The sequence below is a fragment of the Peromyscus californicus genome, unplaced genomic scaffold, assembly GCF_007827085.1.
Source record: "Peromyscus californicus insignis strain IS unplaced genomic scaffold, ASM782708v3 Scaffold_4__1_contigs__length_199733344, whole genome shotgun sequence".
Taxonomy (NCBI): Eukaryota; Metazoa; Chordata; class Mammalia; order Rodentia; family Cricetidae; genus Peromyscus; species Peromyscus californicus.
Genome location: NW_026294562.1, coordinates 100,551,269 through 100,576,507, shown reverse-complemented (window position 1 = coordinate 100,576,507; position 25,239 = coordinate 100,551,269). Strand labels below are relative to the sequence as shown.

The 25,239-nt window shown below is 41.5% G+C and overlaps 1 protein-coding gene across 2 annotated transcripts in view; it reads right to left on the bottom strand.

Moving 5' to 3' along the window:
• The window catches only part of Rnf121 (ring finger protein 121), a 65,545-nt gene that overhangs the window by 18,221 nt on the left and 22,085 nt on the right, over nt 1-25,239 (bottom strand). The window contains exons 2-4 of one of the 2 annotated variants that reach the window (XM_052761059.1): nt 21,783-21,820; nt 18,984-19,125; nt 941-1,095 (exon numbers count right to left, since the gene is read on the bottom strand). In XM_052761059.1, coding sequence (XP_052617019.1) covers nt 941-1,095; nt 18,984-19,125; nt 21,783-21,820 — 335 coding nt within the window. The remainder of the gene's footprint in view (nt 1-940; nt 1,096-18,983; nt 19,126-21,782; nt 21,821-25,239) is intronic. The other variant, XM_052761060.1, reaches the window with a different exon arrangement.

Sequence of the window (25,239 nt, the reverse complement as noted above, 5' to 3'; positions counted from 1 at the left end):
GATAAAACAAAGAATTATAGAAACAGTAGCTTTGTTACATAAAAAGAAAGTGCTATTCATTATAAAACTGCAAATTTGCTGATATTCATTCATTCAACAAAAATTCAGAGTAGGCTAATATGTGCCAAACCCTGTGGCAAGGCCTGGACAGGATATACAGTGACCAGCACAGTGCATGTGGGAAGACAGATACTCAAAATAACATCTTGTTGTAAATTGTGATGACTTCAATGATGGCAAACTACAAGGTCTTAATAGAAAACATAACGGAAAATCTAATTTAGAAATGAGAAGGGTTCATAGGAGAGAAGGATACTTAAAATGAGACCACGATGATCACAAAGGCTTCTTTTGTGTGCTTTTAACACCAGCAGATCTGGATGTAGAGCATCAAGTGAAGGACAGGGAAATATCTGGAATTCTGAATCTGTGGCTAGGGGAGTGGGTCTCCCAATCAGCTTGTTTTAAAGAAGCCCTGCACCAACTCATTTTGGCAGACAAAAAAAAAAAAAAAAAAAAATTAAAAAGGCTTTTTGTTTTTCATTCTAAACCCATCTTCCTCCCATGCTTTCCAACAGATTCACTTCAAGAAACCCAGGTTTGGGGGCAGGAGAGACAGTTCAGAGATTAAGAGCATTTGCTGCCCTTGCAAGAGATCGAGTTCCTACATGGCAGTTGAAAAGAGTCTGTAACTCCAATTCCAGGGGACCTGATGCCCTCTTCTGGCCTCTATAGGCAGCACACACATGCATGCTGTGCACTTAAATACACACAGGCAAAACTCTCAAACGAATTAAAATTAAAAAAAAAAAATCTGAAGAAGAAGAGGAGGAGGAAGAGGAGGAGGAGGAGGAGGAGGAGGAGGAGGAGGAGGAGGAGGAGGAAAGCGAGGGAGAAGAAAGAAGAAAACCAGGCTCTTCTCCTCTACCTACATTCTCACCTTGGTGTTGTCTGTACTAGAGGTTTCCGTGTGGCTCGGAAGGTGACAAAGGCTGTGACAGCAGAGAAGAAGATCCAGATCACCAAGAACCTCCACCAATGCAGCTTCACTGTGAAATAGAGGGGAACAACCCACATCTGAAAGAGGGTCACCATCTGAAACACAAACACAAGCACTTCAGCTCCAGCCTGCTCCCTCTGCAGACCCCCGTCCAGAAAGCTGCGTGTTTAGCCTATCTTCTCTTACATTTCCAATTTTGTTGTTGTTTTGAAACAGGTCTCACGGTGTATTCCCTAAGCAGGCTTGGAACACACATGGATCTGTCTGCCTCTGCGTCCTGAAGGCTGATATTAAAGCCATGTGTCACCACATCCAGTCACATTTCAGTTTTGTGTAAACCCAACTCCACTAGTGTCCTCAAAATTAGAAAGCTGGCACTATGCCTGACTCTCCCACTTTAGCCTTCATTAAACATGTCCTAGACGTAGTCTTTCCTTCCCAATGAGCTCTTGCTGTCTCTTACCCAGCTTCTCCAACTTCTTTGTTAGTTCCTCTGTACCTAGGAGGAAATGGAAGACACCCCTGGTGGGCCAACTGATCTTATTCCCTATGCTTTAAGTCCAGTTGTTCTCCTTGGGTACAATAGCCTTCCTCTCTCCCTTCCTGCTTTTCAAGCATCTGTAGCCTTTGGTCTCCTTTCCAATCAGAATGAGTTATGAATTCCTAGTTCCCCCCAGCATTTTCTTTTCCACCATCACCTCAATGCTTCTCTACATGAAAGGAGCTTTGAATTCATTCTTGATTAGTGACTAGGCCATAGTCACCTATTTACTGCATACAATACAATGCAATGCCAGGGAACTGGTACATAAGAGGTATCAATCAATTTGGACAAATAAATTAAAAGCAAAGCAAGACTGGACTGAAGTAAAATTCCGTAATAGAGAGGCCCATTTTTGTTTCAGGAGTGCCTATTTGTGGAGTCTAGTGGCACAGGCCTGTAGTTTCCACTACTCAGGAGGCTAGAGCAGGATTGCTAGTTCAAGGCCTGTCTGAACTACAGTGAGCTCAAGGCCAGCCTAGGCAACTTTGTGAGAACCTGTCTCAGATAGTAAAAAGAGGTCTGAGGATATAAATCTAGCTCAGCAGTAGAGTGTTGTTGAGCATCTGAGGACCATAGGTTTGATCCCAGTACCTCACCACCCCCAACCCCAATGTTTACTTTCTTTCCCTCTTTCAGAGAATTACCTTATATTTGTTAGGTGAAGAGTGCAAATGCACAAAACAGTTCTCACAAAAGAGCATGGTGGTGCACGCTAATCCCAGCACTCGGGAAGGAGAGGCAGATGGATCTCTGTGAGTTTGGCATTTGAGGTCAGCCTGGTCTACACAGTAAGCTCCTTTCTCAATAAATAAATAAATTTCCCTTGGGAATTTCTAGACTTGAAATATAATATAAGCCACATATATAATTTATATTTTGTACATTTAAAAAAAGAAACAAGTGATACTTTTAATCATATATTTTATTTAACTCAATATACCTCAAATATTCCCACATGTAAAAATATTTCAACATATACAAAATATTAAAGTTACTATTAGTGCTAGGTAGTGAATCCAGACAAAATATTAAAGTTACTATTAGTGCTAGGTAGTGAACTCAAGGCCACAGCCTTGTACATGAAGTACATTGTACTACCCATGAGAAACATCCCCAACCACAAAATACTAAAATCATTAATACAATATTTTACTACTTTTTTTTTACTTTGAAATTAGATGTGTATTAACAGCACATTTCAAGGCATTTGTAAGTCACAAGATTGGTAGCTGATACAGGGTCTCAATGAAGCTGGAGTTCACTGTTTTAACTAGAGAGGCTAGTCAGTGAACCCCAGGGATCCATCTGTCTCCATCCCCAGCTTTGGGATTACAGAAACATGATGGCTTCTATTTGGATGCACTGCCCACTGTAGCTGCGTGGAGCTTCAAGTTTATAGTCTTCTATGGTCAAAAAATATCAAGTTGGTTTTTATCTGTGAGGAATTCTTTTTTGTTTTCATTATTTTTTTTAGTTAGTATACAAAGTAATGGGTTTCATTATAACTTTTCTTTTTTCTGAGTGAGGGTCTCATTTATCCTGAACTGACCTTGAACTCCTTGTAGAGAATGACCCTGAATTTCTAATGTTCTTGTCTTCACCTCCCAAGTGCTGGGATTGCAGGTGGTATACCACTACACTTGCTCTATGGAATGCTAGGAATGGAACCCTGGATGTTGCACATGCTAGGAACTGTTCCTGCCCCCCCTCGAGCCATTTTCATATGTATAAACCTTTGTTCTTATTGCCTTCATTTGTGTGTATGTGTGTGGTCTATGCATATATGTGTGCAGGTGTATTCACCCGTGTCTGAACATGTGGAAGCCAGAGACTGGCATCCAGTATCTTCCCCTATCTTCTCCTCTGCCTTATTCATTGAGATCTCGTCTCAATGAAGCTGGAGCTCACTTTTTTGGCTAGACTGGTTAGTCAGTGAACCCCAGGGATCCACTTGTCTCCATCTCTAGCTTTGGGATTACAGAAATATGAAGGCACTCCTGGCTTCCATTTAGATGCTACGGATCCAAACTCAGATCCTCATGCTTGCTCAGCAAACACTTTACCTTTTGAACCATCTTCCTAAGTCCCTGCTTTAGTGTTTCAGTATTATTTTAGAGATTAGGACAGAGAGGAGCCTGGCAGTAGGCACATGCCTTTAATCTCAGCCCCCAAGTGGCAGAGGCAGGTAGATCTCTGAGTTTGAGGCTAGCCTAGTCTACGAATGAGTTCCAGGACAGCTAGGGATACAGAAAAAAACCCTGTCTCGAAAAGCAAAACAAAAAACAAAAATCAAAACAAAACCCAAAAAATCCCAAACAAACAAAACAAAAACAACAACAACAAAACAAACACTGGGAAAAGCCAAGAAAAGACAGACATTGCATCAAACAACCACAGATAAAACTAGGGGATGAACATCTAGGTTCATACTAAAGGTGGGAAGAAGGGTCTCTGTTCTTCACATTGCCTGCTTTAACAGGCTCATTGGGACTGCTTACAAAACAGTAGACCCAGAGATTTAGCAAAGAATCAAATCAAAAGGTCTGGCCACATTATCTTCTGCAAAAAGGAACAGGAATCTTTTCTGGGGAATCTTTCAGCTTTTTGAAAAACTAGGATGTAGTATAAAAACAACCATCCTGTTCTTAGAGACCAAGATAACTTTTAAGTTTTTTCTGTTGAAATGAAGATACTTATTTAGCAACTTTTGCTTAAGTTCTTTGAAACAGGGCTTCTCTGTGTAATAGCCCTGGCTGTCCTGGAACTCACTCTGTAGAGCAGGCTGGCCTCAAACTCAAAGAGATCTGCCTGCTTCTGCGTCTGGAGTGCTGGGACTAAAGGCATGTGCCACCTAGAAATGTTTAAAGTAGAGAGTGACCAAAAAAAAAACAAAAAAAAAAAAACCAAACACCTGTGGTAGTTTGAATGTAATTGGCCCCCATAAGCTCATAGGGAATGGCACTATTAGGAGGTATAGCATTGCTGGAGGAAGTGCATCATTGTGGAGGTGGGCTTTGAGGTCAATATATATTCAAGCCATGCCCACTGTCTCCTCAGTTCACTTCCTGTTGCCTGAGGGACAAAGACAGCTCCTTCTCTACTCTCAGTTCCTTCTCCAACACCATGTTTGTCTGCATGTCACCATGTCCCACCATGATGATAACGGACGAAACTTCTAAAATTGTAAGTCACACAACTAAATATATTTCTTTATAAGAGTTGTCGTCAATCTTACCAAAAGCAATCTACAGATTCAATACAATCCCCATCAAAATCCCAACACAATTCTTTACAGACTTGGAAAGAACAATACTCAACTTCATATGGAAAAACAAAAAACCCAGGACAGCTAAAAGAATCCTGTATAATAAAGCAACCTCTGGAGCATCACGATCCCTGACCTCAAGCTCTACTATAGAGCTACAGTAATAGAAACAGCTTGGTACTGGCATAAAAACCAACATACGGACCAATGGAATCGAATTGAAGACCCTGACATTAATCCACACACATATGAACACCTGATTTTTGACAAAGAAGCCAAAACTATACAATGGAGAAAAGAAAGTATCTTCAACAAATGGTGCTGGCATAACTGGATGTCAACATGTAAAAAAATTACAAATAGATCCATATCTGTCACCATGCACAAAACTCAAGTCCAAGTGGATCAAAGACCTCAACATAAATCCAGTTACACTGAACTTGATAGAAGAGAAAGTAGGAAGTACTCTTGAACGCATTGGCACCAGAGATCACTTCCTAAATATAACACCAGTAGCACAGACACTGAGAACAACAATTAGTAAATGGGACCTCTTGAAACTGAGAAGCTTTTGTAGGGCAAAAGGCACAGTCAATAAGACAAAAAGACAGCCTACAGAATGGGAAAAGACCTTCACCAACCCCACATCTGACAGAGGACTGATCTCCAAAGTATATAAAGAACTCAAGAAACTAGACATCAAAATACTGAACGATCCAATTAAAAAATGGGCTATAGAGCTAAACAGAGAATTCTCAAAAGAAGAATCTCAAATGGCTGAAAGACAATTAATTGAGGAAATGCTCAACATCCTTAGTCATCAGAGAAATGCAAATCAAAACGACTCTAAGATACCACCTTACACCTGTCAGAATGGCTAGGATCAAAAACACTAATGACAGTCTATGTTGGAGAGGATGTGGAGCAAAGGGAACACTCCTCCACTGTTGGTGGGAGTGCAAACTTGTACAACCACTGTGGAAATCAGTATGGTGGTTTCTCAGAAAATTGGGAATCGATCTACCTCAAGACCCAGCCATACCACTCTTGGGCATATACCCAAGGAATGCTCAATCATACCACAATACATGGTGGTATACATGCTCAACTATGTTCATAGCAGCATTATTTGTAATAGCCAGAACTTGGAAACAACCTAGATGCCCATCAACTCAAGAATGGATTAAGGAAATGTGGTATATATATACAATGGAGTACTACTCAGCAGAGAAAAATAATGACATCATGAAATTTGCAGGGAAATGGATGGAACTAGAAATATCATCCTGAGTGAGGTAACCCAGACTCAGAAGGACAAACATGGTATGTACTCACTCATAAGTGGATACTAGTTATAAAGCAAAGGACAATCAGACTGCAACCCACAGATCCAGGGAGGCTACCTAGCAGGAGGGATCCTAGGATGACTGTGGCTTATAATAAGTTTTGGTTTTACGAAATCACTGGGCAAGCTTTAATGAAACATTTCACCAGCAGGATAAAAATTTGTATTGTATCAAGCTGATGAAAGAAAATGCTGGCCATACTTTCAGGAGCAGAGGCTAAAATCTTTTTAGATTATGGATTAGCCTATAGAAAAATGTCTGCCATAAATCCAACAGTGAAGGGGAAGATGAATAGGAAGCTCACTTACACAACTTAAGTAAAACATAGCTCTCTGAACGGATGAAAATAGGTTTCTTCTGTATCCCAGAATCTAATCAATATTTATATGTATAACTCAGCTATCATTTGGCTTAAAAGGGCTTATTGGGAAATGTTATCATTTATACTATTTTCTTTTTTTTTTTTTGGTTTTTCGAGACAGGGTTTCTCTGTGTAGCTTTGCGCCTTTCCTGGAACTCACTTGGTAGTCCAGGCTGGCCTCGAACTCACAGAGATCCGCCTGGCTCTGCCTCCCGAGTGCTGGGATTAAAGGCGTGTGCCACCACCGCCCGGCTCCATTTATACTATTTTCTACAGAGAAAATATTTTACTGTTTAAAATTACCCTGGACTTTTAAATTATAACCTGTTTTTATGTTCAGGAAAAAAAAAAAGAGTTGCCGTGGTCATGGTGTCTCTTCAGAGCAACAGAAACCCTAACTAAGACAAACCCTGTCAAGAAAAACCACGTAGACAATGAGTTCCCAATAAACCTGAATTTGGGCCAACAAAAGGCCACAAAGGAGAAATAGCACCAATGTCCTTTGAACAATAGCTAGTTAATTAAATCTGGGGAGGGGGGCACTGTTAATCGCTGAGTCTGGATTTTCCTCTGAATTTCAGAGTACACACTACACAACAATGTGTCATAAAATACATGTTTTTTTTTTCCACATACAGTATAGAACAAGCTACCACCAGAAACAAATCAATACAAACAAAAAAATCTCAGCAGTGGGGAACACACATTTTGTAAAATTCTGTCAAACAAGGAACTGAGCAGGTGGTGGGCAAATCTAATGAGGAAGAATTAAAGAACAAATTATAAATATTAATAATTCAGAAAAGATACTGTAAATTCTGAAAAGAAACTTTTAACTTTTTCTTTTTGAGACAGTTTCTCTACATAGCCCTGGCTGTCTCAGAACAAACCAGGCTGGCCTTGAACTCACAGAGATCCGCCTGCCTCTGCCTGCCGAGTGCTGGGATTAAAGGCGTGTGCCACCATGCCTGACATTTTTTTATTTAAAAAAAAAGTATCTTTTGTGTGTGTGTGTGTGTGTGTGTGTGTGTGTGTGTGTGTGTGTGTGTGTAGGGCAGAGGACAACTCGCACAGATCTCATCTCTCTGTCCACCGTCTGACTTCAAAGGATTGAACTCATATTACCGGATTTGGTGGCAAGCACTCACACCTGCACCTGCTGAGTCATCTCCCAGGCCCTAGTTTAGTAAATGAATTTAAACTTCATTTTTAATTTTTAAAATGATTTATTTATGCTTATGTATATGAGTGTTTTCCCTTCATGTATATATGTGTACCACATGAATGCCTGGTGCCTGAGCTAGTCAGAAGAGGGCGCTAGATTCCCTGGAACTAGAGTTATGGATGGTTGTGAGCCACTATGTTGGTTCAGGGAATGGAACCAGGGTCCTCTGCAAGAGCAACAAGTGTTCTTAAATGCTGAGCCACCCCCACCCCTGCTCCCAAGTTTAAACGTCATTAAGGAAAGCATTTTCATGGCAATCTTGGCAATGGAAGGGCATTTGATGCCATTTGGCAGCAATGTTTATGGAGACATACTGACATAAATGTTCAGAGGAGAGATGCAGCAGTGTGGGCATGAGCTATCTGGGGAGATTTCTGTAAGAGGTGATCTCTAAATGGTTAAAAGCACAAAGGACATGCTTACTTAATTATGGACAACACATAGCTTTAGGGTAGAGCAAACAGGCGGCCAATCAACATGGAAATACAAAAAACAAAACTCAGCCGGGCGGTGGTGGCGCACGCCTTTAATCCCAGCACTCGGGAGGCAGAGCCAGGTGGATCTCTGTGAGTTCGAGGCCAGCCTGGGCTACCAAGTGAGTTCTAGGAAAGGCGCAAAGCTACACAGAGAAACCCTGTCTCGAAAAACCAAAAAAAAAAAAAAAAAAAAAAAAAAAAACTCAGAATGAATAAAGTTGTTACTAGGGTTCTAGACTGAACATTCCATGGACTAATAAGCTTAATATGAAACAAAGTAACCTCTGCCCCAGCATAAGGATGGGGAAAAAGTGACTTAAGGGCAACTCATGGGCCAGGCAGGTGGTGATAAAGAAAACAAATTCCAAAATAATGTTCAAGGGGATTCCATAGTAACAGCTCTAGAAAATTGCCAGATGGTGGTGGTGGTGGTACATGCCTTTAATCCCAGCATTCAGGAGGCAGAGGCAGGGATCTCTGAGTTTGAGGCCAGCCTGGTCTACAAAGTGTGTTCCAGGCCATCCAAGGTTGTTGTAAAATAATCTTTTTTATACACTGTAAAGATGTGTTGCTTTTATTGGTTTAATAATTATCTAGGCAGGAAGAGGTTAGGTGGGACTCTTGAACAGGGAGAAAGCAGAATGCCCCGGGAGGGTCCCCCCACCCTCCCACCCTCCACCCCCCACCCTCCCACCCCCCATCCCCCACCCTCCCACCCCCCACCCTCCCACCCCCCACCCCCCACCCCCCACCTTTAATCCCAGCACTCGGAGGCAGAGCCAGGCGGATCTCCGTGAGTTCAAGCTCAGCCTGGGCTACAGAGTGAGTTCCAGGAAAGGCACAAAGTTACACAGAGAAACCCTGTCTCAGGGAGAAAAAAAAAAAAAGGAGGGCAAAGTTGCCAGGAGACTCGGGGAGAAGCAAAATGAACATGCCATGTTAAAAAAAGGTACCCAGGCACGTGGTAGAACATAGATAAGAAATGTGGATTAATTTAAATTGTAAGAGGTAGTTAGTAACAAGTCTAAGCTATTGACCAAGCATTTATAATTAATAATAAGTGTCTGTGTGGTTATTTGAGAGCTGGCTGGTGGGAGAGAAAGCTCCACCTACACAGGGCTACACAGAGAAATCCTGTCTTGAAAAACAAACAAAAAGAACAGCTCACAGAAAACATGTTGAGGGGTTTTAGTTGTCCACAAATTACCTCAGAATATTGGTCTACAAGGCCACAGAGCCATGGCAACCTCAGGCTGCCTAACTGAAAGTCTACTCAGCTTCCTTCTACTATACCCCCAGCAAATGGCCATCCTAATTTCCAGAGGCAACCATCACATCACTAACGTATGCTAATGACCTTTAAAAAAAAAAAAAAGAATCTGTCTCTGTGTCCCTCCTGCCTCTGGGTTCAACTCTTGTCTTTCAGAGAAACACTAAATTCACTACCAGTATCCCAAGACTGGGATCTTACTTACCACTATGGCTTCTTTCCCAAGCTGTGCCCTCTCCAAACAAGAGTCAGTCAAACAGCCATTTAACAGACACTAACAACATGCTAAGGACTGGGGAATTCAACATGAATAATAAAGCCTCTTCAAGGGCTTAAGTCTTTTGAAGAAAAACAAAAACTTAACTAATTCAAAGTAAGTTGTAGAATGATATAAGCCCTGGTAGTCAACTTCACTCACAATGGGAAAACTGAGAAAAGCTTCCCAAAGGACACATTACTTGATCTTTGTCTAATGGCCCCCTAAGCTCAGGAACAAAAGAGATCTTAAAAAAAAAAAAAAAAACCTACATTATTTTGCAGAGTCCCAGGTAGGTCTGCTGCTCATCCATCCCAGAAAGTAACAGCTGTTCAGGGGGTGGGGCTTGAAAACAAACTATATTTGGCAGCAGACAGCAATGATGAAAGCTACTCCTGGGAGATCTTCACAAATAGGCCGGATGCTTTTCCAGGCATAAACCTCTCCTTCCCCTAACATCCCTGAGGGAGCTAAGGAGTAAGGACTATTAGAATAGATGGTGAAAACTGAGCCACAGAAAAGTAGCCTGAGCTGGAGTAGGTTTCCAATCCAGATCTTGTCTTCCTAGCAGCCTCCCGAACATCATTCTGAGTTTGTGGAGGAACCCTGAAGGGGGAGGGAGGATGGTGACACAATGAACAGAAAAGTACCTGAGATCCAAGGAAATGACTCGGGCATCAAGGAAGAAAACGCAGGAGCTACAACAAAATGACTGTAGCAGGTAAAACATAGCAATTCCCTAAGGCTTTTGAGAGACAAAAACAAGAATCAGCTTTGGGGGCTGGAGAGATGGCTCAGAGGTTAAGAGCACTTGTTCCTCCTACAGAGGACCTAGGTTTGGTTCCCAGCACCCACCCGGCAGCTCAAAACTGCCTGTAACTCTAGTTCCAGGGGATCTGGTGTCCTCTTCTAGCCTTCATGGGCATGTGATACACATACATGTAAAAAAAAAAAACACTAATATGTATGGTGATATTTTATTTGTACTGAAATGTGATTTTATTTGTATGTTAATAAATAAAGTTGCCTGGGGGTCAGAGCTAATAGCAAGCCATAGCAGAAGCCAGGTGGTGGTGGTGCACGCCTTTAATCCCAGAAAGCGAGCCTTTAATCCCAGGGAGTGAGGCAGAAAGCAGAAAGATATATAAGGCGTGAGGACCAGAAACTAGAAGCATTTGGCTGGTTAAGCTTTCAGGCTTTGGAGCAGCACGGTTCAGCTGAGATTCATTCTGGATGAGGACTCAGAGGCTTCCAGTCTGAGGAAACAAGATCAGCTGAGAAGTTGGCCAGGTGAAGTTAGCTGTGGCTTGTTCTGTCTCTCTGACCATCCAGCATTTCACTCCAATAACTGGCCCTGGGTTTGATTTTATTAATAAGACTCTAAGATTCCTGCTACAAATATGCATTAAAATTTAATAATAAAAAGAAAAGAGTATTTGTAACACACACACACACACACACACACACACACACACACACACACACACGCGCGCACACACACACACACACACACACACACACACACACACACACACACACACGGGTTGGAGAGATGGTTCAGCTGTTAAGAGCACTCTAGAAGAGGACCCAGGTTCAACTTCCAGCACCTACTTCCAGCACCACTGCCTGGAACTCCAGCTCCAGGGCATCTGGTGCCCTCTTCTGTCCTCTGCAGCAAGTAGCACACAGACACATATGCAGGCAAAACACCCATCCATGCACGTAAGACAACAAAAAGAAGGAAGAATCATGTTTTAAGGCTGGACACGGTGGTCCATATCAGCGATCCTAGCACTTGGGAGAGTGGGAGGTAGGAGAATTAGGCATTCAAGATCAGCTGCAGCTATACAGTGAGTTAGAGGTCAGCCTGGACTCTGAGACCCTAAATAAAAACAAGCACACATACAAGCATACAAACAACAGCAGCAACAGCTAGACTTTAGTTTGGGCTCTAGTTCTGCAATTTAACAATCACATTCTCTCAGCAAATCACTTCAGATCCTGCTTGATGATTCACTAGTTTGAAACATGGGTAGAAATCCCTGCCCTATCTTGTATAGTAGTTTGGCTGGGTTTTGTTTGTTTTGGTTTTTTGAGACCAGGTTTCTCTGTGTATCCATGACTGTCCTAGAACTCGCTCTGTAGACCAGGCTGGCCTCAAACTCACAAAGATCCACCTGCCTCTGCCTCCTGAGTGCTGGGATTAAAGGCGTGCGACATCACCATCGGGCTTTAGCTGTTTTTTGGTTTTTGGTTTTTTTTTTAGAATGCTTTATTATTTTTATTTAGTGTATATGAGAGAGGGGAGAGGGAAGGAGGGAGAGGAAAAGGGAGAGAGAAGGGGAAGGAGAGGGGTAGGGAAGGGAAGGAAGCAGAGAGGAGAGGAGAGGGGGAGAGAGGGAGAAAGGGAAAGGAGGAGTGGGGGAGGGAAAGCAAGCATGCAGGTGTGTACATGCCGACTGTGCATATGTAGAGGTCAGAGGGCAACTAGAGTGGGTTCTCTCGTGCTACCACCTGGGATACAAGAATCAAACTTGGGTCATCAGGTCTATTTTCAAGGGCCTCTACTCACAGAGCCACCTCACCAGCCCATTTTGTTGTTGTTTATCAGTGACAGGCATTAAACCCACACCTTTGCACATGGTGTGCACTAGGCAAGCACTCTTCCCCTGAGCCATGCCCCCTGTTCTCATAGCACTTTGCTTTTACTTTGTAGTGCTGGGCCCTGCTTGTCACCAGGCAGTACTCTAGTGCATGTCTAGCCAAGAAAAATCCTTTTTTGGATAATGGTTATCAAGTATAAACTGTAAGTAATTTAAGTATTGATGCTAGAAATGAAAAGAACATTATCTGAAATTTAGAAACAGGAAACAGTTTGCTCCAAGTGTGTTAATTTGAGCTAACGCTTCTTCGAATGTGAAAAACTAGACTTGAGCTCCTAAACTACAGACAGCAAGAGATTCCCAAGAGCACCTAGACTACATAGGTTGGTAGGCAGCATCCCTGCTACTCCTGAGTGTAGAACAGATCTTCTTACAGGAATCCCTGTGCTTCCCAGGGAGCACACTGCAAAATCTAGAGACAAATTTGGGTATCTACTAAAAGGTGCTACTATAGAGGCTCAGGATACCTGATGTGATGGTTATTCTTGGTTGTCAACTTAACTATATCTGCAATTACCTAAAACCCAAAATGGCTGCGTACACCTGTGAGGGATTTTTGCTTAATTAAATCATTTGAAGTGGGATAATCCACTTCTAATCTGGGTTTTTGACTGGGAAGATACACCTTTAATCCAGATCTTTTGAGATGGGAAGACCCACCTCTACTCTGGGCCACATCTTCTGCTGGAAGCCTATATAAAGAACATAGAATAAGGAAACTTCTTTCTTCACCTGCTTGCTCTCACTCAATAGCAAGTCCATTGCCTTACTGGCATTACAGCCTACTTCTTCAGGATTCCAGTGTGTACTGAAGACCAGCTGAGACACCCAATCTCATTGACTAAACAACTACTGGATTCTTGGGCCTTCTGTTCCTAGGCAGCTATTCTAATAAATCCCCTTTATATAGAGAGATCTATAACTTCTGTTACTCTGGAGAGCCCTAATAACTCATCTGACACTCTATGATACACAGAACAGTCCTCCTCACCACACAAAAAATAAACTGGCCTAAAATGCCAATAGTCCCTGATGAAAACTCTCATTAAGGAGAACAGGACTAGTGTTTTTCCACTTGGTGGTAACATGGGCTGGGCTGCCAACCTACACTAGTAAAGAACAAAACTGTATTCAGTTGGAGAGAAACATAAGCCTTATCTATCAACTCCATCATTTTCTGGCATGCCATAAACACTTCTTTTTAAACCTCCTGTGGCTTCCTGAAACACTACATGCTTCTACTACTCAACAATAACCCCAGTATGTTTCCTTAACACAGCATTCTCCAGGGAGTCATTTCAATTTTCTTTCATGCCCATGCTTTATCCCCAAAACATACAATATATTTAATATACATGCTTCTGCTTATACTTGCCAAGCATCTGTTTGTTACCCTTTTCAGTCAGCACTCAACCAATGAACCCACTAGTCAACATACAGTGAAACAACTAAAACTATTTATATTTAACTGTGTTCTATCTTATTTACCCATTTCCCTCTCATACAAGTCACCAATATCCTAAATCTTGAGTTTTATCATTCTTGCTTTTTTTATGTGAGTACACGTTTGTATATATGTACACCAGAGAACCTCTGACCTCATTACTAAGCACCACCCATTGTTTTTAAAAAAATCTCCAGATACTAATTTTGTTACTTTATGTACTTTGCATTTAGAATCAAGGCTTGCCATTAATTACATTAAAATCACAAGCTGATTTTTAAGGCATACATGATTAGTAGCACCACTCTTTTACTGTTAGTTTAAAGATTGATAGGCTATAAATATTTGCACAGCACTAAAGCATGAGCTAATTTTATCTAACCCTGTTAAAAAAAAAAAATGAAAGTTTTTTTTCTCCCCACCGTGAAGGAATTCTTCCTGGATGAAATTATAAATATGTATAGATTACATTTAATAAAGAAAGATAAGGCTGGAGAGATGGCTCGGCGGTTAAGAGCACTGACTACTCTTTCAGAGGTCATGAGTTCAATTCCCAGCAACCACATGGTGGCTCACAACCATCTATAATGGGATCTGGTGATATTCTTCTGGCATGCAAGAACACATGCAGACAGAATATTGTATACATAATAAATAAATAAACCTTTAAAAAAAAAAAAAAGAAAGAAAGATAAAACATCTAACTGTAGAATTATAGAATGCATTGGCATGTAGCATATAGACCAATATGCTATCAATAATTATATACAGCCTTTTCAAAGATGAAGTTGCAGGCTGAGGATGTGTTCTGTATTTATTGAGGGTTCTTGGCTCTTACCAGCACTAAGTGTAAATGGCTTTGATGGCCAGTTTTGTTTAAATGCAGTCAGCCTACTTTATTCATTGTTAATGCTTTGATGAAAAGTTTTTATATGCAGTAGATCTATGAAAGTACTGTTCATACTAATCAGAATTAAATTTGTGTACAACAAGTTTTTATTTTTATTTTTTGGTTTTATTGAGACAGGGTTTCTCTCTGTGGCCCTGGCTGTTCTGGAACTCACTCTGCAGACCAGGCTATCCTCAAACTCAGAGAGATCTACCTGTCTCTGCCTCTCAAGTGCTGGGATTAAAGATGTGGGCCACCACTACAGACCAGTTTTAAAATGAATGTAAATTACACTAAATCTTTCCTTTTTACAATCTATACTTAGAGATCCTTTTGTAAACTAAATAAAGTTGTAGTGCAAAAGAATTAAAATAATTTATTACTAACTGTGTTTAGAAGTTAAAGGACAACTTTCAGTCAGGAGTCAGTTCTCTCCTTCAACAATGGGTTCCAGAAATCGAGCTCAGGTTTATTAAGCTGACACTTCAGTTCCAATCCAAATATTTGTTGAATACATTATAAAAAGATTGGGGCCAGGCATGGGAGTGAAGCCCTTTAATCTCAGCACTTGGGTGGCAGGGGCAGGTGGATTTCTGTGGGGGCCAGCATGGTCTACAGAGTGAATTCCAGGCCAGCCAGAGCTACACAATAAGACCCTGTCTCAATAAACAAACTAACTAAAATAAAGTTTTAAAAAAATATAACATCAAAGCCAGGCATAACGGTACACACCTTTAATCCTAGCACTGGGAGGCAGAGGCAGACAGGTTGCTGAGTTAGAGAATAGCCTGGTCTACAAAGTGAGTCCAGGACAGTCAGGGCTACACAGAGAAACCTTAACTCAAAACAATTATATAGAGAGAGCCAATTCAGATTCTTCTCCTTTTCTTCTTTTTAAAATGTTACTTTTTATTACTTTGTTTTTGTTGTTTGCTTTTAAGACAGGTCTCTTTCTATAGCCCTGACTGTCTTGGAACTCACTATGTAGAGCAGGCTGGCTCTGAACTCACAGAAATCCACCTGCCTCTGCTGGGATAAAAGTCATTTACCATCACACCCAGTCTTTTTTATTTATTTTATTTTGTTTATTTATTTATTTTGGTTTTTCAAGACAGGGTTTCTCTGTGTAACAGCCCTGGCTGTCTTAGAACTCGACCTGTAGGCCAGGCTGGCCTCAAACTCACAGAAATCTACCTTCCCCTACCTCCCAGGCACTGGGATCAAAGGTGTGTGCCACCACTGCCAGCTATTTTTTTTTTCAATATTTCTTTTTTTTATTTACTATGTGCATGTCTGTAGACATGGATGTGTACATATAATGAGTGCCCCGGGAGGCCAGAGAATGGTGCTGAGAACTGAACTTAATGACTTTGTAGCTATGAGCACTTCCTGCTCTTTAAGAGGACCCAAGTTCAAATCCCAGCACGTATGTGGCAGCTTATAACCAACTGTAACATCAGTCCCAGGGGATCCAACACCCTCTTCTGGCCTTCAATGCTACTATATGCATGTGGTACATAGACACACATGTAGATAAAACACCTGTAAACATAAAATGAAAAACAAATAAAAACAGAAATACCAAAAGGGCTGTCACTCTACACGTGTTCTAATGTTTTTTTCATTTTTCAGGGCTCAATGAAACCTTGTGGTAATCTCTATTTTGTAGAGTACACACAGCAACTACAAGTGTCTTATCTCAGATGACAGAGTGAAGCATGAGCAGGGTCCACACATGAAACTCACCCAGATAGCTAAGCTGTGGGATGATGGCTCTTTTGAAACTCTTGGTATCATGTGAGCATCTCATGCACTGTGACCTGAAGGTACATATCTCTACTAGTCATATATGCCAATATCTGAGGGAGCTAAAGACCAGTGTGGTCTGGAACTTGAGCAAGCTCAAGGACAAAGGTCAGCTTCTTTTCCACTATGATCCAGATTATTCCTTAGTTCCCTTGACAGAAAATCATTTCCAGAGGCCACATAGAGCAGAGCTGAAAACGTGAAATGGGAAACAAATAACATAGATTTAATCCTACCCTGCCTAGCTGTATTCTCGCAGGCCTCAACTTTCTATGCTTTTATCTAATACCACTGTTACAGAAATAAAGTGAGATGGCACAGCTGGGTGGTGGGGGCACACACCTTTAATCCCTGTACCCAGGAGGCAGAAGCAGGTAGATCCATCAGCCTGACCCACAGAGTGAGTTCTAGGTCAGCAAGGGCTACATAGAGAAATCCTGTCTCGAAAAACCAAAATGAATAAATTAATTAAATGAGAAAGCACAGTAGTTGGCTACAGACACCTAACCATCTTTGGCAATATTACAAATCTAAACACATACTGCAGGAAAAAAAAGCACTTAGTGAATATGACTGAAAGTCATAAAGTAAAATTACCTAATGGTTTTATCACTTGAGCAAATTATTCCAATTTTCTATTTCAGTTACTTATCTCTGACTGAAGAAAGCACTACTCACTAAATTATTCTAAGGTTTCACTGAGTTTATACATGTAAAGTACTTAAAACATTAAGAACTTAGGCCAGTGGTGGTGGCATATGCCTTTAATCCCAGCACTGGGAGGCACAACCAGGCGGATCTCTGTGAGTTCGAGGCCAGGCTGGTCTACAGAGTGAGTTCCAGGAAAGGTGCAAAGCTACACAGAGAAACCCTGTCTCAAAAAACCAAAAAAAAAAAAGAAGAACTTGGTGAATGTCATAAAGTATGGTGGTGCCTACTTGTAACCTCACAGTGGGGAGACTGAGGCAGGAATGTCTCAAGTTCATAGCCAACCTGGACCAGTCTGACTGGTTTATGTTCTTCAAGTTCACTACATGATATGTGACCGTCTGTGTCACTTTTCTGTCAATTATTGAAAGGGGAATACTGATTTCTCCAACTACGATAGAACTGCCTATTTCTCCCTTCAGTCCTATCAATTTTTGTTTCCCATATTTTGGGCTCTTTTGCCATGTACATATTTATAATTTTATCTTCTTGCTATATTGTACTTTCATTAACATATATAATAATCATATAAACATGTTATCACATGTAATCTTTATTTAAGTCTATGTTATTTGACATTAGTATAGCCATCCCACCTTCCTTCCTTTGTTCTTTTTTTTTAAGATTTATGCCAGGCGGTGGTGGCGCACACCTTTAATCCCAGCACTTGGGAGGCAGAGGTAGGCAGATCTCTGTGAGTTCGAGGCCAGCCTGAGCTACAGACTGAGTTCCAGGACAGGCTCCAATGCTACACAGAGAAACCCTGTCTTGAAAAACAAACAAACAAACAAAAAGATTTATTTATGATATATACAGTGTTCTACCTGCATGCCTGCATGCCAAATGAGGGCATCAGATCTCATTATATATGGCTGTGAGCTACCATGTGATTGTTGGGAATTGAACACAGGACCTCTGGAAGAGTAGCTGGTGCTCTTAACTTTTGCGCCACCTCTCTAGGCCCCCACCTTCCTTTCATTTTAAAAACATTTTGTTTTTAGCCAGGAGATTGTAGCACACACCTTTAATCCCAGCACTCAGGAGGCAGAGGCAGGTAGATCTCTTGAGTTCGAGGCCAGCCTGGTCTACATAGTGAGTTCCAGAACAGCCAAAGCAAATAGTGAGACTCTGTTTCAAAACAAAAGAAAAAACAAGAAAGGAGTCTCATGTTTTATCCTTGTTTTCATATACCAAATTACTTGCTCTTTAGACACACATACATGTATATCCCACAAACTACTTATCATTCCATATGGAAAATTCATTGCTACTGTTTTTATCTGCCTACATGTGCCCTGGGTCAAACTGGACCCTAGGACACTTAAAAAGGGTCTCTGGATGACTAAAGTGCCATGTGTGGTGGTACACACCTGTAATCCTAGTATTTGGGAGGTAAAGACAAAAATATCAGGAGTTCAAAATCATTCTCACCTACTTAATGAGTTCAAGGCCTTCCTGGGTTACAGATCCTGTCTCAAAGAACATTTTTTAAAAAATGAGGCTGGGTGGTGGTGCATGCCTTTAATCCCAGCACTCAGGAGGTAGAACCAGGTGGATCTCTGTGAGTTCCAGGCCAACCTGGTCTATAGAGCGAGATCCAGGAAAGGCGCAAAGCTACACAGAGAAACCCTGTCTTGAAAAAAAAACAAAAATAAATAAATATTTATTATTTATATTATATTATATTATATTATGGGATTAAATAAATAAATAAATAAGAAGTGGCTTACGTTGTAAGAACGGGGGTGCCTCTGTTTCCACTGTACCAGGAGCAGCTGGGCCACCACCAAGGTAGCAATGAGGATAAGGACCATTTCGGCATGCATGGCTTCGTGGCCACGATGTTTGGCATGCATACGTGCATGTTCGACCCTGAAAACCAAAAAGACAGGGTAAGTCAAGGAAGGGATGGTGTGGTGGTAAAGGAACAGTGTTTCCTAGGGTATCCCTCTAGCCTATAGCTCAGAACATGGCCCTGGGTTTTTCATTTATTTATTTATTTGTTTGCTTGCTTATTTATTTATCTGTTTGTTTGTTGTTGTTTTTTTTTGAGGCAGAGTATTTCTACAAAGCCCTGGCTGTCCTAGAACTCACTATGTAGACTAAGTTGGCCTCAAACTCAAATATCTGCCTGCCTCTGCCTCCTGAGTGCTGGAATTAAAGGTGTGCATCACCATGCCCAGCAGCCCTGGGTTTTTCTTTTCTTTTTTAAAGATTATGTATACAGCGGGTTTTTTTTGCCTGAATGCCAGAAGAGGGCGCCAGATCTCATTTCAGATGGTTATGAGCCACCATGTGGTTGCTGGGAATTGAACTCAGAACCTCTGGGAGAGCAGCTAGTGCTCTTAACCTCTGAGCCATCTCTCCAGCCCCAGCCTGGGTTTTTCAACTGAAGGGTACCATGAAAACTAGGAGCTAAGACCCATGTCTGAGAAGATGGACATGGGTTAGAATAGAGGCTCTCCGGGTTCTATTTACAAAGCACAGCTATTAGGATTAGAGATGAATGATGTGCTGCTTGCCCCTCGTGGCAGAAACATAAGAAACCTTCCTTGAATCAGGAAGGAAATGCCAGGAGAAGCTTGTGTCACTGCCCATTTCAACCCTATTTCAACCTTGTCACTAGATGGAGAAAGCAGAGTTTATAGTCATAAAGCCTTAGACTCTTAGCAATTATCACACCACGAAAGGGTGTAACATTTAAGTGTGCTGATTCTAGAGTCTTACTTTATTCATCATACCTCTTTGCCAGGGTCAGCGAGCAAGTTTAGAACTAACTAAAGGCTAAAAAATCTGAACTGCTTCAAGTCTACACTAATCCAAACATGTCTTCATCATCAGTATCAAGTAAACAGCCTCTTCAAGGGCTCAAAGAAGTTCAATAATCAGACAATTGGACAACATATCTGAAACAATCTAAAGCTGGCATTTTCTGGTCTGGGCTGTATAAGAAAGATAGTTGAGTACACATCTTTAATTGTAACACTCTGGAGGCAGAGGCAGATGCATCTCTATGAAGTTGAGGCTAGCCTGTCTAAAACGCATTTGTGAGACCTTGTCTAAAAACATATATACATATTTTACAATGAAACAAAAATATACCTACTTACAGCTTTAATCCATTGTACCTAATCCTAAACTCTGTGAAAACAAAGGACACAGCCACACCTCATTCCCAATGCCGAACCTTTAATATTTAGGATTGCATTAAAGCAACAAACAGAAAAATTGTTCCTGTTTCTATCACCATTTTCCTGTGCCCTTTCAGGTTAACAGTCCTAACCTATCTTTCTTTCTTTCATTTTCTTTTCTTTTTTTTTTGAGACCACAACTCACTATGTAGGCCAGGCTGGCCTTGAACTCACAGAGACCTAACTGCCTTTGCCTCCAGAGTCCTAGAATTAAAGGTGTGCACCACCATGCCCAGCCTGGTCATAATCTTTTAAATCATTGTTCATGTAAAATGATGTAAACAATGTTAATCCTGGTTTCTTTCTCTTACATATGATCCAGTTAAAAAATCTCCAGAATTTCCGGTGGTGGCATGGAACTTTAATCCCAGCACTCGGGAGGCAGAGACAGGTGGATCTCTGTGAGTTCAAGGCCAGCCTGGTCTACAAAGTGAGTTCTAGGATAGGCTCCAAAGTCACACAGAGAAACTGTCTCGAAAAACCAAAAAACAGACAAACAAATGGAGTGAACTGTCAGGCCTGGTATGACTGGCCTATATCCTAGCTACTTCAGAGGCTAGTGCAGAAGGATGGTAAATTCTAGGCCTGTCAGGGCTACACAGTAAGTTCAAGGTTAGCTTGGGCAACTTGATCAGACTCTGTTTCAAAATAAAAAGTAAAAAGGGCTGGAATTACAGCCCAGTGGTATTCTACTTGTTTAACATGTATGAGGCCTAGATTCAATCCTCAATATAAGAAAAAAAGGGGAGTGGTTGTAGTGGGTAACCATTCTAACCTTGATCTGGAAGTTCCAACCCCCACTGAGGCTTCGGTAACTGTCACGCCTACAAGGCGGGGGCCAAGAGAGGACCCTGAAGACCCGAGATCCGGATGCGCTGTCTCTCTTGGTTCCTGGACCCTGGACGCCAGAGGCAGACCGAGCAGAGTTCTCCAGAGAACACTGCCAGACAGCGCCACGCCTTTCCTAGATCCTGCAACCTACCTATCCCTTCATTTGTAAGTTACGCCACTAAATAAACCTCCCTTTTAACTACGTGGAGTGGCCTTAATAATTTCACCAATAGGTGGTGATAAGAGGCGGTAAGAAGTTACATAACTTATCCCACATCATATAGCTAGCAAATGGCAAAACTGGCTTCACCACAAGAGGATGCTTAGTACAAGTACCTACTTACTCTAGGACCAAGTGAACTGTTCAGAAGTGACCCAGATACTTGGAAAGGTTTCCAAAAGACCTGTCCAACTGGTCATAAGACACTGCATCCCATAGACAGAGAAGAAAAAGAGTAGTTACATAATTACTGGGTTAGCCTGTGGGACCCGAACTGGCACACTTACCTCCATTGCTCCTCTGGAGAGAGGTCTGACATATCAACCTATAGAAAGACACCACCAGAAAAATGTCATTTACTTAGAACTGTCTCCACCCAAAATAAGGGGCTCATCTACTCATCAATATTTTCAAGGAATTAAAGCAGGAGACTGCACATCTTACAATTTCTACAAAGCCTTTCCCACCACTACTTCACATTGATTTCTCCCATTTTCAGGTGCTAATATGTCTCAGGTTTTATGACTGAATGAATGTTGCATGGCTGAGCTATGTAATCCAAGACTGGGAGTCCTAACTCCCAAGATGCTCATAGGCTAATGGACATATTTATTATCAGACCCTGTAAGTCTGATAATTGTAAGAATAAGCTATGGAAGAATGAAAAAGTAGGATTTGACCCAGTTTGGGTTGTTATAAACCAGGGAAAGTTTCTTGGAATAATTGTGAAATATTATCCAGAAATGAGAGGAATGTTCTAGGCAAAGGAAATTACATGGCTAGGAAAGGGGAGGGGGGAGTTTACAGTATACAAACAATTAAGTATGGCTAGGATAAATATGAGTCAGAATTAGTAAGATATGAAGCTAGATAAAATATTACCATATAGCACCACATGAATGACCAAATAGGAACAGGCAGAACACTAGACCAGAGCAAAGTGATATTTGGCTCCTGCCCTGCTACTGACCTTAGAAGTGCATGACCTTCTTAAACTCAAAGCTGATTCTACCTACTGTCTCTCAAATTTGGCATTACTGATATTTGGGGGTGGTTTTTATATGGGGGGGGGGGGGAATGTGTCCTGTATATAATCAGTAGCATCCAGAAAGAACATCTATACATTGTCAAATTTATTCTGGGTGAAAAAGTTGCCCCTGTCAAAAACCTCTACTCCACATCCAGGCAGTGGGACCGGGTCCTGTGCTCAGTACATGAGTTGGCTGTTTGAAACCTGGAGCTTATGCAGGGACGCTTGGCTCAGCCTGGGAGGAGGGGACTGGACCTGCCTGGACTGAGTCTACCAGGTTGATCTCAGTCCTGGGAGGGGGGTAGTCTTTGCCCTGGAGGAGATGGGAATGGGGGGTGGGCTGGGTGGGAAGGGGAGGGGGCGGGAGGGGGGGAGAACAAGGGAATCCGTGGTTGATATGTAGAATTAAATTATATTGTAAAATAAAATATAAAAAAGGATAAATATGTATATTAAAAAAAAAACAAAACAAACAAAAACCCTCTACTCCATAATATTACTACATCCTTGTCACTCAGAGTGCACCTTCTGCTTCTTTAGAGCCGTACAGAATCACACTGAAATTCTAGTACTTGGGTCAATCAACACAGTTTTAAGCCAAATTGGGCTGGAAGTGTTCCCTGACAACAAAGGAGATAAGGGCTTAGAAACATTCAAATGAATAAATTTTAAAAAAATTCCTTTATTCCCAACATGGAGGATGGGAAGTAAGCACAAAGCCCCACGTCTAGCTGATGAACTATTGGCAATTGATTGCTGCTGGGAGAGGAAGTCAGTTTCCTTCAACGGTGTGACACTGGTATACTGACCACAGCCGGGTATATGCCTCACACACAAGTCAACACAAACTGAACTCAATGAACTTTTTAAAAAGAGAGAAAGAACAAACGTGACACTGGATAGGTAGAGAAGTGGAAGAAGGGGATGAACAAGCTCCAAATATATTAAATGAAATTCTCAAAAAATTAACTAAACATTACTAAAAATATTCTGTTAGTACTTAAGCTGCTCAAGGCCTGGTTTCTCACCAATCCAATAACTTCAGAAAAGCACTTTAAGGGCCTGGGGAAATAAATGTCTCAGTAGATAAAGCACTTCTTATACAGCATGAAGATGACAGTTCCAATCCTCAGCACCCACAGAAAATGCCATCTGATTTGCCTGTAATCCCCATGCTAGGAAGACAGAGGCAGGGAATCTCCAGCAAGTAAGAAAGAGAGCTGGACTAGCAGAATGTTCAGCTCTAGGTTCAGGTGAGAGACCCTACCCCAATATATACAAGGTGGAGAGTGATGGAAGAAGACATCAAAGTCAACTGTAGCCTCCACATGTATGTGCACATACATGCATGCATGCATATCCACACAGGTATGTCACAAAGATGTAAGAAGGGGGAGGGAATTAGAGAGAGAGAGAGAGAGAGAGAGAGAGAGAGAGAGAGAAAAGAAGGGACATTTTAAATAAAACATTTGAGATAAAACACAGAACTTCACTCCACTACTAAGTCAAGTTTTACACAATAGCAAGTATTATCTGCGTGTGTACTGGGAGTACTCAACACTGTGTAAGCCAAGCTTTCTGGCTTTTGTATGTCCTAGCTAAATTTAAAAACAAACAAACAAACAAAAAAAAAACCAAAAAACTAAGGCTTTGCTGAATCAATTTGGGTAACGGAATCAACCACTTTCCTTCCTTCTCCTGCTCTGCATGCTGCCTCACAGAATTTATTCAGGTGTCCTGACTCAGGCCTTCACCTTGCCAGGAACAGAGGTCAGATACTCCAAGAGGGAACAAATATATGGAAAAATCCAGAAAAGCTCAGTTGGGAGGTTCAGGAACAGACAAATAGGCTCTCATTTCTAAAGGAATAACTAATGTTCAAGTTTCATGCTACTTATTGAAAAGTCTTTACCAACTCAGACCTACTCCAGGCCAAACTCATCTAATTATAATCCCCAAATCCATGGAACTCACTGCTGTCCCTGGGGCCTTTCCATGCTAGTCCTTCTCCCTGTAATGCTCTTTTCTTTCTTTTCCTATCCAAATCCAAGTTACTCTCCAATTTCACCTTAGTGAATTTCTCTAGCATGGACCAAAGAACTACATTAATCACCCGAGTGTTTGCTAGAGTTCTTGCCCAGCAGTCACAGGTTGGGGGTTCAATCCCCAGCCAGGGAGGGAAGGAAAGAAAAGCACAACTCAGGAACTACCCCAGACCCACTAAATCAGAATCTGACTTTTTTTCTTATATGTGCATTGGTGTTTTGCCTACATGTATGTCTGTGTGAGGGTGTCAAATCAAGTGGCACTGAATTACAGTAGTTGTGAGTTGCCCTGTGGGTGGCAGGAATTGAACCTGGGTCCTCTGGAGGAGCAGCCAGTGCTCTTAACCACTGATCCATCTCTCCAGTCCCAGAATCTGACTCTTAACAAGACCTCCAGGTGATTGTTATAAATGTGAAACTTGAGAAACACTCTTCTAGAACATTCACTTACAGTATCGTGCTATCTTAGACATGATTTCCAAATGATCTAACTGCTTAAGGCCAAGACCAGGCCAGTGCAAGCAAGGAATCTAGGGTTCAAAATCTGAGAAGGTACTCAGTCTCAGGTACTGATCTTGCACTTGTATAGCCTTGTGCTTCCTTAAGTTTGTGACCTAGCATTTTGAATGCCTTACCCCAGTTCTGGCCTGGCCTACTCTACCTTGCACC